Raw genomic sequence first — 19,964 nt, 5'->3', positions numbered from 1 at the left:
CTTATATTTGCAACATCATTAACTTGTGATGAATGGTATAAACAATAACCGGAAGAAGTAGGTTTTGGTAGACTCTCAAATGAGAGCATTGAATTTTTGTAATGTACGCAAGATAGAAAGAATAGCTCTTAATAGCTGGACGTTTGGCTGATGTCAGCCAAGCCATTTTCGAAATTACCTCTCCTTTCAGAAAACCGTTATGACATTCCACATGAATTCATGTGAATCTTCATGTGGTTTACTTTCGGGGCTATGTAAGCCTATTACCTAATGTGAATATCTAGACAACAGTCTAGATTCACATGAATGTTCAAGAAGGAATTCTACACAGAAGTATTTTTCAGAATTTGAAATATCATAGGTTTTTCAAAAGAAGAGGAAATTTCAAAAAATACTTTGCTGACCTCTGCCAAAGGTACAGGTGAGCCTAAATTATCCATCATTATGCTCCAAAAAGATATGTCTGTGGAAAGAAACTGTGAAGAGATAAAGAGATTCCCCAGTGAAGTCAGTTACAGAGGGTCTTCCAGTGAAAGATAGGAAGCTTATACCCATAATGTCCTTTCTGATACCTTGAGAGAATTTCTTCATCGCCTGCTGCCACGAAAGCATCAGCAAGTTTTTAAAATTATGCAAGAACTATTCTACTGTCTTTCACTGAAAGAGAAATTGTTCCTGTTTCTATGAGGGGATATCAAAAAGTAATTGAGTAAATTTTTTACAGCCAAATGGAAATGTATTCACAAAAACTGAAATATAAATTTGGAAGTACATGTATTTCACCACCTTTTCACGAAATGGCAGGTGTGTGAACCTTGCGCACGCCGAGAGGCAGTTGTTTCAAAATGGCAGCTACGCTTGAGACATTTGACACAGTTGAGCTGCAGTGTGTGATTCGGTTTCTCTGGTCAAAGGGACAGAAACCGACTGATTGATTGATTTAGTTTATTTTACTTCGTGTTTTGTGCCTCTTGGCTAATTTGCGAAGATGGGGATGAGTGATGAAATGATGAAATTGATGAATGGACATTAACAAACAACCAAGCCCGAGCGGGATTCGAACCCGGGACCCTTGGCATCGCAGCACGATGTGCTAACCACTCGGCCACAGAGAAACCACTTGAAATCTATCACGAGTTGTGTGCAGTGATGGTGACACATGCATGACATTCACAAATATCTGTAACTGGTGTGCAAAGTTCAACACAGGGCATGTAAATGTCTTCGATGAACCCCGTTCTGGATGGCCTCGCACATCCCACACGCAGAGCAATGTTGATGCTGTGGAGGCATTGATTGAGGAAGACCGGTGGTCAACAATCAAAACAACAGCGGATGCAGTGGGCATTTCATATGGCAGTGTATTCACCACCATCCATGAAGAACTTGGGTATCGCAAAGTGTCAGCGAGATGGGTCCCCAGACAGTTCACACCACAGCATATGGAGGACGACGGTATGGGATACAGTCTTGAGCATTTCCTCTGGTACCATAGGACTGGAAATACATTCCTCGACCGCATTGTTACTGGAGACGAATCGTTGGTTTCTCATTACACCCCTGAACGAAAGCAACAGAGTATGGTATGGAAACACACGAACTCGGCCTCACCCAAAAAATTCATGACAACCCTGTCTGCAGGAAAGGTTTTGCTTAGTTTTCTGGGACAGCCAGGGTGTCATTCTTGCTGATTTTGGGGTAAAAGAAGCAACTGTAAATGCTGCTGCATATTGTGCCACACTGGATCGTCTACGAACTGCTCTGCGCTGTAAAAGTCCAACAAAATATCTGGAGGAGGTTATGACAATGCTTGTCACTATGTGGCTGCATCAGTGACGTAAAAAGTTCAGCCCACTGAAGGAACACCTTGCTGGCACACACTTCAGCTGCGACATGGAAGTTGTGACACCCGTGCGTCGTTCATTACAGGTCCAGCCGAACGATTTCTACCACATGGGCATCGAAAAGTTGGTGTCACGGTGGGACAAATGTATAAATGTGAATGGATGTTATGTGGAAAAAGAGAGTAATGTTCAACGTTTAAAATGTATATTTCAGTTTTTGTGAATACATTTCCGTTTGGCTATAAAAAAGTTTACTCAATTACTTTTTGATATCTCCTTGTACATATGCATCTTATGCTATTCTTGGATTACATCTTTTAATTATGTAGCTGTAGAAAGTACAATAAACATGAACATTCTCTCACCTGCTGTCTTCATTCATCTCGGTTTCGTTCAACTTCTCAAACCGATGATACCGGTCAAGGCCTGAACTTTCGCTGTTACTGTGGCTCAGCCCACTGACACTCTGGCTGCCGCTGTCCCCTGCCATTTGGTTACCTCCCCCCAAGCCGTATGCAGCATGCTGCTGTAGTAGATGATGAAGTGAATGAGATGGTGGCGAGTTGTTAGGGTTATCGTTTTCACCCTGTCCTGAGGTAGGAGAATGCTGAAGGCTGTAATGAATCAAGTTCTTTTATAGTTTCAAAATTAAATTTCCAGCAAAATTGTACACAAATGAACAGTTGAGCTATAATATCACTTTAACACTGCAACATTCACAAACTAATCTGAATATATTAAAGAAATTATTAAAGTAAATTGGTTACTCCATATAGTGTCAAGAGTCAATCGTTGCTCAGCCATTTTTGAAGATTCTATTTCTTTGTATGTTTTAACCGTAATATATTGATAAGTTTGAAATGCCAACTTTTCCTATTTCAGAGCAATTGAATTAGCTATAGCTAATGCTACCAGTACAGACCTGAAGTAAAAATCACTATTTTCAGCAAAGTTCCTAAGAATGAATGGGTGTACAGTTTGGCGAGTTATTATGAAAGATAAGTTACACAGAGTTATTTTATTACATTCAGTATCCCAAACAGTTTCCCCACATGTAATGCATGGTCCACAGGCAGCACCACAGGCTCGGAAGTTGATGAAAAATCATTTTCTTTCTGAGCCTCGAAAACAATGCTGAACCTGATTTCAGTGTTTCCAATAAGTTAGAACCAGAAAACATTGTTTCTATATTGCATTTTTCGGCCTTTTTGGCTCTTAAGTATTTTTTCAGTAATTTTTGCCTTGCCATCTTTAAGGTTTATTTTTCTTCTCCCCTGTTGTTTCGTGAATTTGAAATGCATTTGCTAGCATAACTTACATATTTAAATTACCTGATATGGCCTTTTAGCAAGTTCGCCACATGGTCAATGGTAATGCGCAATATTATTTTTAACTGAAAGTTTGGCAATGAATTAAATAAATAATTGTGGTACATTTATTTTTCTTCCAACAGTTAAAATACTTTGTGTGATGCTGGCCACTATAATCGCTTTCATCTTGGGTTTTAGTCACAATATAAAAAATTATAATCTGATGTACGTGAAACACAGCTGTATTTTCAGATGCTGACCAAGTACTGAATCGTGTAAGGCCCATTCTGAAAGAAAGTGAATATCTTGCACAGAAAAACCATGAAGTAAAAATAAAGGAAATTACATTAGCGCCTAATTGATTTCATTCTCTTTGCTTGAGTAGTTTAAAACACCAAAAGATAGGTTTTGTCTAATTATTCAACTACTCTGTAGTATTTTATGAAAAATCAAGCTTTTATTTTAAGAACGAAAATTATATTAGATTATCTTTTTACCATTCTGGGTTGTTTTTTAATAATTTTAGGGTCACCCTCAGGTTATTTTTTCAATTTTTTTAGGTCATCAACTTCCGAGCCCAAGTGATAAAGTATGTGATCAACTGTAATCTGCATTGTGCACTAGTCTGAAAAGATATGGCATCACCATGGGGTGGGATGAGGAAACAAAGTGAAACAACTGCAGTTTAAAACGTGCACAACTTGGCAGGAAGTTGTTTTGTGAATTTAGGTACTGTAGTGTGATGCACAGCATACAAGAGAAAGCTGCTTGTGTCCTATGGTTGGCAGAGCACAAATATGTCATTCTGGTGCAAAGGCAATTTAAATGCCAGTATCAAAAGAAACCACTGTATGAGAAAGACTGATTCTTTTTGCTTGTATGCACTGTTTGCATTGTAGGATTGATTATTTCTTGTAGTGTACAGTTGCTACATACATTTAAACATGTTTTTTGATGTAACATCAAAAAATGCTTGCTTGCTTTACAGTTGAGTTGTTGGGCTCAAAATGTAACATTATTGACAAGATTTGTTGTATGACTGTTTCTTTCTTCTTGGTTTTGTTAAATTTATCATATTGTTATAACTGTAAATTACCAAAACATGTCTCATGAAGGGAGTGTATGTTTCACTATACCAGTAGTTCAAAAAGTGTGTACCGCACTGCCCTGGGGCACCGTGGCTGGCTTACAAGGGCGCTCCAAAATGTTCCAAGATTTTCACTGAAATGACACTTACTTGTCAGTCTACACATGTTTTAGTACTTCTTACACATAAAATGTTACTGAATTTTGACATACGTATTTACTTTTTAACTTAAGGCAAGCAACCAAATGACACTAACTGAGCATTGAAAGTGTTAAATAGGCCTACAAACTGACTTTGGCACCACGAAAAATTCTTGAAGCACTATGGATGCTGTAAAACGAAAAAGTTTGGCAACCCCTGCCCTTTATACATTACATCAAAAAACAAGTTTACATGCTTGTAACAACCATAAACCAGAATAAACGAGTGAAACTAAGTTTCATTATGACATGTTTCCAACTGTCCAGAATGTGTTTCAGTTAATGTAGAATTTCTTTTAGTTACTAAATCATCCGTTTGCTTACTGTGAAAACAGAGTTGCTGAATGTAACGGAAAAACTTTCAATGTATACTGTGTAATGTATTTTTCAAAATATCCTCACCAAGCCCCACCAAACCATTCCTTCTAGAAAACCCGGTACAGACTACCATTTCAGTAATGTATCAGTTCTCCGAATTTGAACCTTAATGCTGAAATCTCAAAATTTAATTTAAAACAAACAAACTTTCTAGTATTTTTCTTTATCACTCCATGAATGGGAGCAAGTAAGAATTTTGCACTTTGGTTTTTGGAGAGGCATGAATGAGGAAAACCTACAGACAAGGATGAAGGGTCTGTCACTTAACTACAAGGTGCTAAATTTGCAAATTTTCATTTTTAAAAAATTCCAGGATCAAATATTAACATTGGGAAACATGATAAACTCATATATTTTCAAGGATATATTATATAAGCATAATAAGTGGAACAAATTCGGAGTTGTAGACTACATGGGGCAAATGAGGCATGGCAGGTAGAAGTCTGGAGAACACTATTAGCAGAATTTTCAAAACTGTTGACAACAAACTAAATATTATTTCACAATTACATTTTAAGTACTAGCAAATACAATAAATATGAACTAAAATAAATACATTATATCAATAATATTAACGATAAAAATAAAAGGTACATGTAGATCATGTTCAAATACATATTTCACATTGTAAGTGTGTTTCATTAAAAATTAAAGAAAATATAAAAACACATTCTCTCTCCCTAATAAATGCAAAGAATTTTGGATATGTTAACAGCTCCTAATTTTTAATCAAGTTTTGGTCTGTGGCTGGTATTTATATGCATTTTTATCATAATTTTATAATTGCAAAATAACTGTGTTAGATTATTATTTTCATTTTTCAAAAATTCCAGATTATGTTAGATTATTTTGCATCTACAAAAAGTGGTTATGCGAACCATTAAGATGAACATAATTTCACAGGGTGTTCCACTCAAAGGTCACTCTGTTTTTTGTGTTATATAACTGAGAATGACTAACACAATATGGCATGTGCACTAACACAATATGGTATGTGCAAACAATTCATTTATAAAATAACTAAAATAATAATAGTGTGTTCTGCTCAAAACTTCATTATTTTTATTTGTTTCTGCTATAACACTAAAAAAAAAAAATGTGCATGCATGAGCAATTCAGTAGGTGTGCTCCTTTGGTGGCACAAAAAATTTCCAGCTGGTGGTCAGTTTCAACACATATGTTATTTATTATTTTCCTGAACAGCGAAGTTCTCCGATTAGAGTCAAGTAGATAGAAAAAAATCAGCTTGTAGCCAGTTTCAAGACAAGTTTTCTGCCATCAAAGAAATACACATTTGAAGTATTTGCCTATCTTTCCTAAATAACATGTAATGGTCACTAAGCAACTCACTGTCGTGCACAGAACTATCAAGCCACGATTCGGTTATGCAAATTGCGTTGTAGTCAGAATCACCAGCAAAAGCCAGGTTAAAATCTTGTAGAAATTTGTTATTTATACTTCTGGCATTACGGTAATATATGTTAAACACTGCACTGTCATTCACTACCGATCCTGGAGGACCTGGGTTAAGCGACACATCACCTGATAGCAATATAACACAGAGTATGTGCCTAAAGGACGCACATCTCCCGTCACTGGGACTGGAACACCGGGAACTGTTGTTCGCGAAGGCCGCGTAGCGACTCGCGTGGCAGACAAAAGCTGGTAAGAAAATGTTTCTTCTCACAGCACACTTCCAGAGCAGCACATCGGTCATTTTTGTCTCGTTTCTTGGTGGTTTGCATGCCATAGCCCTGATCAGCAAGGGTTGGACCGTTACGAGGACAAAAACACATATGTATACAGTCTTTGTTACGGAGCTCATTTTTCACTGCTTGCACGCCGCCGCCATTGATCATGTAAGTTCGAAAAATATGATGAATAAGTATTTACAGAATCCCATGTATACCACATGGAAAACAACTCCAAATTCAAGTTAGGGTTAATCAAATGGGAGTTTCGACTTTTCCTCACACAGTACAACTAAAATCTTAAATGGATCCTCTTTACATGCAAGTGTTTTTCTATGCCACCAAAAGTTTGATATTCCCGAGAGGACAAATAAAAGAATATTCCCATAAGCATAATGCTAAGTTTTCTCCTCCTCCTATGACCATCCAATGCACAGACCTCTCTTTCCCCAGCTTGCCATGAGGAAAGGTCAGTGGGGAGGATTGGTTTAGGCTCCTTGCACCTGGCTGACACAAACTGTTCCTCCTGCCCTTAAAGGCTGCCTTTGCCATTGCTATTCTCACAACCTGACTGCTCATATATATCACTGCTTATGTATCATATTGATTTTAATGGGTTAAAATAAACATTATCTTATGTTGGTCACACTAAGTCAAATGACACAGCTACTGAACGCCAGAGTAACAATTTTGACCAAATTTATAGAATTTCTTTGCTTGGCACCAATATATACGTACGTACATACTAATTCCTACCCAACCTTGTTACTGTAGTGATGAAATCATTTTTAACAGTAAAATGACAATTTTATTAACACTCCACCAAAGAACACACAAAAAACATAAGAATGTATTTTTAAACATGGGGCAGAACTTACCCATTATCATTTTGTGAAGATGGCGATGGAGCTTCTTGCTTAAAAACTGTTAATGATGGTAGTGCTAGCAAGGCCTCGCTGGAATGAGAAAATAATGATGCAATAAGAAGAATGTACTGGTACTACAAGGATGTACATGATTGCTCACAAAAATAAAAACAGAAGCATCTGTTCCAATAGTGAGGAATTTTTGGTGCGATTTTAATTAACAGGTCATTACTAAGGGCCATGTAAGGTTATGTAGCCACAACATGCAAAATATGTACAAAAATATGAAGAACTGAAATATGTAAAAAATATTTTCCACAGTCTTCAGTCATTTCCTTAGATTCTGTGCTAATATGTGTTTTTTAAAATTTAATATACAGTAAAACCTCGTTAATCCAGACCCCGATAAGCCGAACTTTGCTTAATCCGGACGGCCAAAGGCCCAAAAAAAAAAAAAAAAAAAAAAAAGCAGAATGCAAGGTTTTAAATGTGGCTAGAAGTATGCATGTACGTACTGTATCTACAGTATTGCTTTACATTTTACTGTACTGTATGGCGTATTTAGGCCTATGCCCTTCATATACACCCTAACAAATGTGTTTTGTTGCTATAAACGGAGTTTTAATGCACTTTCTACTGTTCTTTTCGGTTATTTCAGTAAATCCGGACTTCCGTTAAACCGGTCAACTTATCCCCCCATTTGTCCTGATTAACGAGGTTTTACTGTGTTTCCTGCAAATCCCATCGAGGTTACTACATGAACAGTTGAGAACAGTTGAAATGCAGTCGCCATTCCCCAAAACAGGAGAATATAAATGGAGCCTTGATAGTTCCAGTCTTCTATGGATTAAAACAAGTAAAACAAGATTAAGTGAAAGTAAGAGGGCAGGTCTGTCACAATGAGATAAAAAAATATTGAATTTTTAGAGAAATCATATTTTGAAGGTTTGCTACAAAAATATACATACATACATATACATGCACTACTCAGTGAACACTAAAGAGTTGGTGACAAATGACACATTTTACATTAAATATATACTTAAAACACAAAATATGTAATATACTTCAAAATACATGTAAAAATATGGAATCTGACAATCACACACATCAATCCAAACAGCATAATTCACTGACATGTGTCTAACTTGCCTACATTCACAGAAAAATATGTAATTACATACGAATTCAGGCTCTTGTCATTACTACAAGTGACTTGAGCGTATTGATTCATTGGGGCAATGGTGACTGGAAAGAAACTTGATAGATTGATCCGCATGATTTCCAAGCATGATCTAGGTCGAGAATTGACGAAGATTAGTTTTATATGCTGGACTTTTATAACACGAGTTCTAAGGACCTTCATTTACCTTAGCAAAAATGCCAATGCTACTCCTAAGGCATACACTGCTTAAAAAAAAAAAAAAAAAAAGTGTTGAAGTGTCACAACAATGGTCCCAGGAGATCCATGCCACATTTTGGTCGTGTTCTTAAAACAATACAGATATGAGCACCATTTTAACACCACTGAGGTTAAGGGAGAACGTACTTCACACTTCACTATTTCTCAAAGTTAGTGAGCAATGCAATAAAGGCATTCAATAAATAGAAAAGTGGCTGAACTAACTCATATTTCCTTATGTCATCATAGATTTAGACTTGTGAAGGTGACCTGTCTCACTTATATGTTTAGAAGCAACTATCACGTGTTGCGAGGTCAATAAAGGAATATAAAATTGTATTGGATCATTAAGCAAATCTGATATAAAAGTGTCTCATCCTCCAGGAAACTGTAGTCCTGCAGGCAAACAAAGCTTGGCACCTGGAGCCATACAATATAATCCTCTGTAGGGTAAAGTTGCATGCTGTCTTGCCCATTAGCATGTGTCAATACAGCCTCAACATTAAAAAAATATATGTAGTGATTTTGGCTCATAATTGTTTCAATTTGTTCTTGATAGAGTTCATCTCCATAATATTTGTTCTTTTAATTTTTATTTTTCTTTGCTAAGGGATTCATGTCCACTTATGTAAATTGCTGCTAACACATCCATTGTAATTTTTAATAATCAACCAATCACTTGATACTAGAATAGATACATAACAGAATACTTTCATTATCTGTATTAGCCAGGCATGTATCTAGAACTATATTTCGGGAAGTGTCTCGCATATTTATTTATTTGAGAAATCCTGAATACAGAGAGAATCCATTTTATATCAAGATATCAACAGAGAGAAAATAGAAATTAACAAAATTAATTACTCTTCGGCTGCTTGATGCACGGCTTTCTGAAAGCCTGCTTAGATAGATGGAAGCCTGGAGGATCATTTAGTGTATTGTACCTTGTTTGTTGAAGTGACCTTTGTTCTAGGGATAGCCTTGAGGCTTTTGTGTAAAATAAGTTGTTGCATTTGCTGTTGTACCGTGGGATCCGGAAGTGAAGATGTGGCAAGAGTTCGTTAGTGAAAAGTTGTCCATTCATGATATTGAAAAGAAATGTTAGATCTGAAACTTGGCGGCAAAGGGGAAGATCGTGAATTTGAAGAGTGGATAGAATTTCATGTTTGGAAAAGTTTGCAAGGGCTGGACATCTATGTTTGATGATTCTGATGAAGAAATTTACCACTTTGTTTGTTCTCTTTATATTGCTATCACAGGCCATTGACCAAATACAGAAACCATATTCAAGAATAGGTACAATGCACGTTGTAAAGTAGGTTTTGAGGGCAGAAACATGTGTGATATCTGAAAATCTGTAAATGAGCCCAAGGGTTTTCATGGCTCTGGAAGTTATGTAATCTATATTGTGGTTGAAAGTGAGTTTGCTGTTGAAAATGACTCCAAGATCTTTGTGCTGTTGTAAGAACGGGATAATTTTGTTGCATAATCTATAGGATGGTGCTGTAAAATTGGATTTGAGGGTAAACCTCATAACAACAGATTTCTCGGGATTAATTTTCAGATTTCAGTCTCGGCACCAGCGTTCAATGTGTTTGAGATTGTCTTGCATAGAACATGTGTCTTGAACTGAAGTGATGATTCTAAATAACTTACAGTCATCAGCATACAATAATATTGAGAATTCGGGAGAAATATATTCATGAATATCGTCCATGAAAAGAGTGAAACACAGGGACCCTAGAGAACTTCCTTGAGGCACACCGGAAACTACAGTGAGCCATGACGAAGAACAACCAGATATGATAACCTTTAGCTTTCTATTGTGCAAGTAAGATGAGAGTAATTTAAGAAGAGGTCCGTGAATGTTGAATCTGTTTGAAAGTTTATGGATGAGTTGTGTATGAGGGACAGAGTTAAAGTCCTTAGAACAATCTAAGTAAACGACATCCAGGTCTTGCTTGGCACAAGCAGTTAACCGCGTTGGTGAGCAAACAAGCAAGGTTTGTGTCACATGAAGCATGAGGAAGAAAACCGTGTTGAGTGGGAGAGAGGAACGGAGTAGCATGGAACGATTGGAAATTATTTTTTCAGCTAGTAGTCCCAGTGCAGGAAGTAGGGAAATCGGACGATAAGAAGTAACGTGAGTGTTGTTTCTGTGTTCGAGTATAGGAATTATATTTGCTTACTTCCACACCCTCGGGAAAACATTTGATTATGCTGATGGGTTTGGATAGAATATGGGCTAATCGTTGTAAAAATATGCCAGGGGTATCATTAGGAGCGTTAGCTTTAAAACATGAAAGAGATTTTAATAATTCATGGACTTTGTTGCGGTTGCTTGAGATTTGAGAGCGTGTGTAAGGAATGATGGACTTGACTTCAGGCAGCGGTAGCAATATTATTTGTAAAGTTACTGTGAAAATACGAGTTGAAAAGTGATGAGCGCTCATTCTTTGTAGCAAACTTACTGTTCCAGGAAAATTGAATGGGACCTATGGTCGTGTTGTCGGCATGAGTTAATTAGTGTCCAAAAATATTATTAATAATAATAATATAGTTTATAATTAATAGGTTAATGATTAATTTGGCTAATAATATTAAAATAGATCAATTAATAATTAATATTATTGTTATTATAACATGGACAGGTACAAATATTATGTAAGTATAGAGATATAACAGTGTGTATATATGACACAACAGTATTTAAATAAGTACTTTGCTTATTTAATTTTGTAGTTGGTAAATCTTTCGGGGAGGACCTAAATACGGCCTTGGTGTTAGCAAGAAGCAATTTTGGGGGAGAACAAGTAACAAGGAATTTTACCAACTATAAAGTTCTGTTGTGTATTTATATTGTTTAAAAAGGCTGTTTATACTGTTCAACATGGGAATGGGGAATAACATTGAGAAACAGAAGGGGGGTATTTCACCTTTTACTCGTTAAGTAATGCTGAAAAACACAGTAAAAAAAAACATATCGCTTCTGGTTTTATCCAATCTTTGGCAACTGCCAGGTCGTTGATTTACCTTTCTCGGTTAGTTCATACCGGTTTCATTCGCAGGTTCACTTCTGACGGTTACAGCGTAATACGTTACAAAAACGGATCGGCAGAGTGGAGGTCGCGACACAGTAAATACAGACAAAACCTCTCTTCCTTCTCATTAGTACGTAGTGCCGTGCAATGAAGGACCACAAATACCTCACATCAGGCAATTTCGCACATTTCTGTCACCAATAATGAAGGAGGTGGTATTCAGAGGGACGCCGACTCGCCATCCGAGAAATGGGGAATTTTGAAACTAAAATAGAATTTGTTCCACAGAATTTTCTTCATTCTCAAGCCATGGCGGAGTGGTACCATAGCTGGCTACAAAGCCAGATGTTCCAGATTCGAGTCCAGTATAAGGTACAGATCTTTCGCTGTGCTTGTTTCTCTACACATTTCAATAATCCAGTGGCGTGCGGTCACATATATCCTTAGCGAAGTAGCCCCAGAAAAAGTAAGAAACTCAAGAATATTAAGCTCTACCTACCTTCAACCGATGTTGAATAAGTGGCTATTTGAAGGTGAAAAGGAGTATTTCTCTGTCTTTGCAAACTCATGTCATTTCTTGGTAAAAATGTCCTTTGCGTTCAACGTTTGCAAAAGATTTTTCAAACAACCACGTTCATCTGTCAAATATCGTTTTTACGCCTCTACTGTGCTCCAAGCGTTTTAATTATACTTTTAAAAAAAATGCTTTGCTGATCTGCCTCAACGCTGGCAATGGCATTGATACAAAAATCTCTATACATGGATATTTAACCCTATAGTTTGCAATACTACGGTAGCTACAGCAGCAGACCTTACTGATGGTACTGCAATTGCATTTCAGCACCTGCTGATTGGGGGTAAAGGTATCGTGAATAGAAGCTGGTCTATTCTTGGGTGGTTCAAGGTCACAGAGTCCAGTTCTTGTTTCTTGCTTCCCCTGGGCCCGGAGTGTAGGGCGAAATACACAGATGTATTGTCAAATCGTCACAAGATGGTGCTATGGGTTGCCATCTCGAGAACGAACTGGCTGGGACGACTACAAGTTCATTCCCTTGATACGGTAGAAAATAATTATCGAAAAGAAAATAAGTAAAAATAAAGTATTTTGCAACTGAAATACTATGGGCAGCATGGCTGGCCTTGCTGTATTGGAATGCAGGTGCATGCAATAATCCATCATCATAGTGGCGATTAACCTAGAGAGGTGGAAAAGCGACGTAAAGTAGAAAAAATACAAAAGATGCTCAGGGACTCTTTCTTAGTCTTGAAAAAGTATTTCTTTTGGATTGTCCATATTTAATTCTTGACGAACCTTCCCATTATATTATTGTTCCAAGGTCGTGAACCAATCAGAACATGATTTATACAGTGGAAAAAACTCAAAAAAGTTTAATACAGAAATTTGAGCTTTGAAAGCATAAGATGAGCAGTAAGGCCTACAACGATATTTGTCAAAGAACGTGATGATTGGATATGTTTTCTCCGATCGAACAAAAGAATCTTGAAAAATAACACATGCATCTGAGATTTGAGACAGAAGCAGTACACGATACACATCGCTTGGAAAGGTGCCAATCAACAGCAACCTTTCGTGTTGCACAAGCCTGCATTTGATTTGGAAAATCCTCAAGCGTCACGTGTCGCTCCGGTGTGAAATATTCCTAAGAAACTCATTTACATGTTACTGATTTAACATGATCATGCTGAAAGGCACCATGTATAATGTTAAGGCTACAGCCTCCAACCCATAAAATACCTGAATGATCTTAGATGCAACCAAACTGTTATTAGTTCATTTTACGTCCACTTTCGGTCACTTTGGGTATTTTTATTTTTCAAACTCCCCGAGATTTCCACATTTTTCTGGTTTTCCAGGTGTGTTGGAACCTCGTTTTTACGACATACATATAATAGTATTGTGCAGTGGCAGCGATTAGGTGTGTGCGTGTGTGGGTCAGGCGCGGATCCACAGGGAGGGCGATAGGGTCGATCGCCCCCCCCCCCAACTGTCATGTTTTTGTATATATTATTGTGTATTTAATTTTTTTGAAGACTCGAATGTTCTCTTTTTCACCAAGTGTAACAGCTTCAATAATATTTTTAAAGTTTGATTTAAGCCCACTTTATGCTCATAATAGGCTAATCGGAACTGGACCTACAGTTTAAATTTGAATCCGAACCACTGTCAAACTCCAAAATGCTTCAAAAAGGGAACGAGACCCGTTGACCCGTTGAGAGAAGAGTTTTGCTTCACTTTTCTCCGCATATCTGCCGGCCCCCATGGCGCTCCGAGGCCAGGGCTCCCGGGTTCCAATCCTGGCCTGGGAATGGTTGTTGGCGAGTGTCTCTTCATAAATTTCATCACTCATCCCCATCTTCGCAAATTAGCCAAAAGTGGCGCAAAAGGCGAAGTAAAATTAAAGCAAATCAATCAATCAATCTCCACATATCTGATCATTCCGTTTACAGTGGAAAGGGAACGAATTAGGATAAGGGCATACAATAATAACCATCCATATTCCAATCCTATACCCCTGTTTTTACAAGTCAATACTCTAATCTCTAGAATACGGAAGTCAGCTTCGTTCCTGTTCACAGTACAATACAATATTTATCAGTGGTGGTGATTACCGGGTGCGGGGGGGTGGCAGTTGCCACCCACTCTTTTTGAACCGCACCAAGAAAAAGTAAACTGTTCTTGCCCCCCCCCCCCTAGTTTTGACACCCAATCGCCGCCACTGATGTCAATATAAAACAGTGTAAGTGTAGCCTATAGTGTTGATTCTCGGTAAGGTGAGGTACCAGACCGAAATTCGCCCCTCCCAACTGGAACTTCTGGATCCGTCAATGGTGTCACTTTTGCTCTCGCACTGTGACGTCTTAATGCCAATCCCTGTCTACCATGAGAAAGTAAATTATCCTTGCCACCCCCCCCCCCTCCCCATTGTTGGTACCCAGTCGCCGACACTGGTATCATACAATTTTAAAAACAGTACATGTGCTCTAAATATTGAACACCAAGACGTCACTGATCAAGATTGATAATATGGTTATGATGTAGCTCAGTATACAACTTCATAATCCCTTCATCCAAACACCAAACGCGTACCTCGGTGACAGACAATTCGTATGCAATAGCCTTTTAAAGCAATGTAATGAAAACTTAAGTACAAATCTGATGCGACTCTTATATTGAAAAATACAGTATAGAAAGCAACATTTTATATCTATTTCTAACAATAATAATACTAATATAACATGGAGCCAATAACGTCACGGGAGGCCATGACGTTTTACTATTCTCCAATTTCTGTTTTTGCTCGTTGGAGCCTAGTAGCAAACCCCCTCCCCGGCAGCTACGGCTCTAAAGTCAGACGATGTAAGTTTGAAACCACGATAGGGACGATACGGATATTTCCTCATATTGTTTTGTGTGCACTGTAGGGAACACAATGGCAAACAGCCAGCCTCCGTAGCGAAGTGGTTAGCACCGTGCGCTATGACGTCAAGAGTCCCGGATTCGAATTCCGGCCTGGGCATTCTCTTTTGGTTGTCCCTTCATCAATTCCATGATATCATCACTCACCCTCATCTTCACGATTAGCCAAAAGTGGCATAAAAACGAAGTAAAATACACTACATCAACAATGGCAAAACGGCATCGGTTCGTCGGTCGGTGTCTGGTTACAACGCTGCCAAACTGGACTCCGTTGTTCTTCGCGACGATTAGGATGAATGATGATTAAATGAAACTGATGAAGGGACGTTCACAAAGGACCATCCATGATCGAACTCGAATTCGAACCTGGAACCTTCCGTGGCGTGCTAGTGAGTCGACCATTCAGCCTATTATAGAAATGATAAAACACACACACACTCACACACACACACACACAAATATCCACCATTGAGGATTCAAATTCAAAACTCCCTACAAAGCCAGGTGTTCCGAGGACGATTCATTGTTTCATTCCATTGTCGCAATTAGTATTAAATAATTATTCATACATCTGAAGAAAACCGACGCTAAATAAGCCGGCCCCCGTGGCGGAGAGGTTAGCACATCGTGCTGCGACGCCAGGGGTCCCGGGTTCAAATCCTGGCCTGAGCATGGATGTTTGTGAGTGTCAATTCATCAATTTAATCATATCATCACTCATCCCAATCTTCGCAAATTAGCCAAAAGTGGCACAAGAAGCGAAGTAAAATAAGGCAAATCAATCAGTCAACCGACGCTAAATAACAATAATAAATAAATAGAAATCAATAAATTAAATTATCCTTACTTTCTACGCTAACAGAAGTTGTAGATAAACTATAACAAAATGAATTTTAAATCGTTTATTACCTGATAATACTGCATCATTAAAAGTTCTATTATTTTTTGTCCCCCGCTTATATCTTATGAAGCAGCACGACATAAATTCATCTCCCCCTAAGCACAGCTGCACACACACACATACAACCTGTCGTTACACATATGAAAGGTACAAGTATATATTATTTTATAATTTTGCGTTGTCTTTCACGACGATGAGGGTGAATGATAATTAGGTACAATCGATGAAAGAACGCTCGCAAAGAACCACGTATAACTGGGTCAGGACTCGAACCTGCAACCTTCGGTTGCGAGGTATAGTGAACTTTTGAATTTAAAATTTTGGAGGCTATTTTGCACCCGTCACTTTATACGGTGTCCAGCCCCTTACCTGAACTAAAATGTAACCAATAACATAACTGTAACGTTGGAAGACTAAAATATTGTGACTTAGGTTAACAGAACTAAAATGAACATAACTGTAATGTCGTGTCGTAACTAAAATATTCTGACTTCGGTTAAAAGCTGAGGCTGTAAGGAGGCACTCAGCACACATAAGGACAAGACACAGGACAACACACAGAATTATACTGGCCAGGGCCAGTCGCCAGAGCCTCGTTCGTCTGCAAAATGCAGTCCAGGGTGTACTAGTGGAAGTGAGAGAGGTAGTGAGTGGGCCCATTGAGCGAACTCGGCTACCGCAAGTGGCATCTACAATTTTTTTCAATGGATCAGTATTGCGGTAGCATACAATTTTCTGTCGAAAGAAAGCGTCCCGTTTTGTGAGAATCGCCCAATGATAAATGTTACAAGCAAGAGCAGGAAACATAACCTCAAGTGCATTCCACTGAGGCTTTAAGAATTTCGGAAGAGTTTACTGACCTTTCTCCCAAATTATCAAGAAGCGCGTGGACCAAAACGGAAGACACTTTCTCCACACTCATTTTCATTTTCCTTCGCAGTTGGCCCGTTAGGTTTTCATTACGTAAAATGAATTGGTAGCGCTGGAACTTCTTTGCGTATTGATGGTACTCTCCCTACCTCCCTGAGATAGTCAGCTGCTTCCCTTTCTATCGAAGAGGTTGGGAATATAAACAAGGACAATTGAGTAATAAGATAGTCGCTATCAAATGTTAAGGAAACAAAATATTTCAACACTACTTGTTGATTAAACGGGTAAGACACTGCTTCACCAATGCCGCACTTGGCGTGATCGGACAATGCTTGCAGCCACACCTGCAAGTCTTCATGTGATATGTTTGCAAGTAACATTTTCTATTTCGATAACAGTGTCTGTAAAGAGTTACTTTTTAAAATCCAATATATATATATATAAAGCCCCAATCCCACCACTGACTGACTCAATGACATAAATGTTCTCCATGAAGGAAGCCCCGGAGGCGAAAAATGCCGGATTACGACCCCGCATAAAATCGTCCCAAAAGGTCGAAAAAATTCAAAAATCACTCAATCGGCCCTTCCTTAAGGGTGAAAATGCCCTTTTTTCACGTCCTTAAGCAACCGTTGCCACGGATATTTTTTTGCAGCACACATTGTTTCCTTCAATTCTTAATTGTCGAGATATATTATATTTCTCACAGATCTACAACACACAGATGAATCAACTCCTGGCTTTGAAAAGGTGGATCAAACAAGGGTGACATCTACATAATAAGGAGTTTCAGCCCAGATACAATTACGTATATAATGGTAAACTCAATGCGAAAATATTATCTATATCGTGGTTGCTTTAACTAAATGTTTAGAGCTATAATAACACTCAATTATTTAGAGAGTTTGCCGTGCTTGTTGTTCACCATGGAAACGGACGTTTGTAGGGAACTTAAAGAAAGTTTATTTTCACCCCAAAAACTATAAGTGAATTATCGTATTTCAAAATACGAGCGTCAGAATTTATTACAGAGGCAAGGTAGGAATTTGAGGGAAATAAAGGAAGACAATAATTTTCCAATTACGTTCAAAAATGTGAAAATGACAAAAGACGTAAATATTTCATTTTCAATTTAGTGTCGCTATTGAATTCGTTGATGTAAAAACATCCAACTAATTATCTTGAAACAGTTATTACTTACTCAGTTTATTATTAAGAATAATACTATTTTGAATATTTGTACCTTATTAGAGCTCATACACACATAAAGTAACTTTCGAAACTTTTCAAATTAGCGAACTTATACACTTGTTCCCCTTCATCCAATACAAAATGCAGACATTTTACCCCATCTATAATATGATTACGCCCACAACGTGGCCGAAGGTCACGCATGCGAGCGTACAAGACGTGGCCGCGAGTCTAATATATAAAAATGGATGTATGTGTGTGTATGTTTGTTCCGGCATAACTCTCGAACGCCTGGAGCGTTGCAATATGGAAATAAATACTGTGGGGGGTAAGACACCCCTGGCGCCCCTGGGGGTGGGGTGGGAAGGGGGTGACAAGTAAAAATATTCGAAAACGACCGACATTGGTGTAGAATCCATAGTTTTCGGGGTCGCTAAGATGAATAGTGACACTTCCAATCCCGTTCAACTCCAAGTTCATTTTACACTATAGTTAGAATTCATTGTTATCCTGTCTAATAGAAGATTGGGATAAATAAATACCCGAGCAACGCCGGGCAATCAGCTAGTTAAATATAATAACCCGTCGCCCAACAGCGAGCCAGGTCTTTCCTACCGAATGCCGGCCTCACTCCAACATGCATCAGCAGAGGTGGGAGATCGCCAACCTACGAGTACGGGGCGACGTGCGGTCAGCACGACGATCCCCCAGTCGTTGTTGTATTTTTACTATAACCTGGTTACGCTACTCATTCGTAGCTCCCCAATTTCCTCACGATGGTGGGTGGCCAATGGTCCCATACACCGGCCGAAATCTCAGGAGAAAAGTTGTTACGCTTCCCACAGGAGACTCTTAATGCTAAGCCTTGTCTATAAAAAAAAAAGTAAACTGCCCTTGTCCCCCTCCCACCTTATCGCCGATACTGGATGAAGGGGCATTCAGGAAGAACATCCATGCCCAGGTCGAGACTAGAACCCGGGACTACTGGTGTCGTAGGGCGCTGTTAACCATTCCGCTACGGAGGTCGGTCCTGAATGCGGCCCAGTTTCTTGGTTTTACGCTGAGTAACAAAATTGTGGTTTGCTAAATGTATAAGGGTTTACTTTCAATTTTATTACCTACATCTATATTTTTATATCTAGAAATATACGACGTTATTTACAATTTTATGAAATTTAATGTTACTTTTAATGGTTATTAGTTAAAAAAGAACAGCTCGCTTCCAAATTTATCTACGAAAAATCGTCTACCAGTCAAATCTTATCTTGAATAACTGTAAAAATTAACTTTGTTACTTGTTAAAATACCCAGAACTCAAAATGAAGGTTGATGCACAGTTGGTAGCTGCAAAACGCTTCAAATACAGTTGAAGCAGTGGCGTGCTCCAGCATGGGGTTCATAACCCCCCTTTGGCCAAGTATATGAGAGGGCCGTACCGAAAGTAAAGCAAAAGTGGTCATAACCTCTTTAATAACTGATGTAGATCGTTCAAATTGTACATGTAGTTGGCGTGACTCTTCCTCTATACAAACCAGCTACTCAACATATTCTCCATTTAAAGCGATGCATTTGCGCCATCGCTGAACCCAACTCTAGAATCCTCTTTGAAAAAAGTCCGGTGCGCACTGTCCGACATCCACAGAAGGCTACAAAATGTGTACGGAGATGACACCATTGACAAGCGCAATGTGCACAGGTGGATGAAGAAGTTTACAGAAGGGGAAACCAGCATTGAAAACAAACC

At 38.4% G+C, this 19,964-nt stretch overlaps 1 protein-coding gene across 6 annotated transcripts in view; it reads right to left on the bottom strand.

Annotated features, from left to right (window-relative positions):
* Window positions 1-19,964, bottom strand: part of LOC146004289 (transcription factor CP2-like protein 1) — a 226,762-nt gene that overhangs the window by 75,031 nt on the left and 131,767 nt on the right. For all 6 annotated transcript variants that reach the window (XM_083143005.1, XM_083143006.1, XM_083143007.1 and 3 more), the window contains 2 exons: window positions 7,389-7,466; window positions 2,210-2,458 (listed from right to left, as the gene is read on the bottom strand). In XM_083143005.1, the coding sequence (XP_082999131.1) occupies window positions 2,210-2,458; window positions 7,389-7,466 (327 nt within the window). The remainder of the gene's footprint in view (window positions 1-2,209; window positions 2,459-7,388; window positions 7,467-19,964) is intronic.

Source organism: Lepisma saccharinum, chromosome 21 (assembly GCF_977018435.1).
Source record: "Lepisma saccharinum chromosome 21, izLepSacc3.1, whole genome shotgun sequence".
NCBI classification, from domain to species: domain Eukaryota; kingdom Metazoa; phylum Arthropoda; class Insecta; order Zygentoma; family Lepismatidae; genus Lepisma; species Lepisma saccharinum.
The sequence above is the reverse complement of the archived record's forward strand: the minus strand, read 5'-3'. Positions and strand labels throughout refer to the sequence as shown.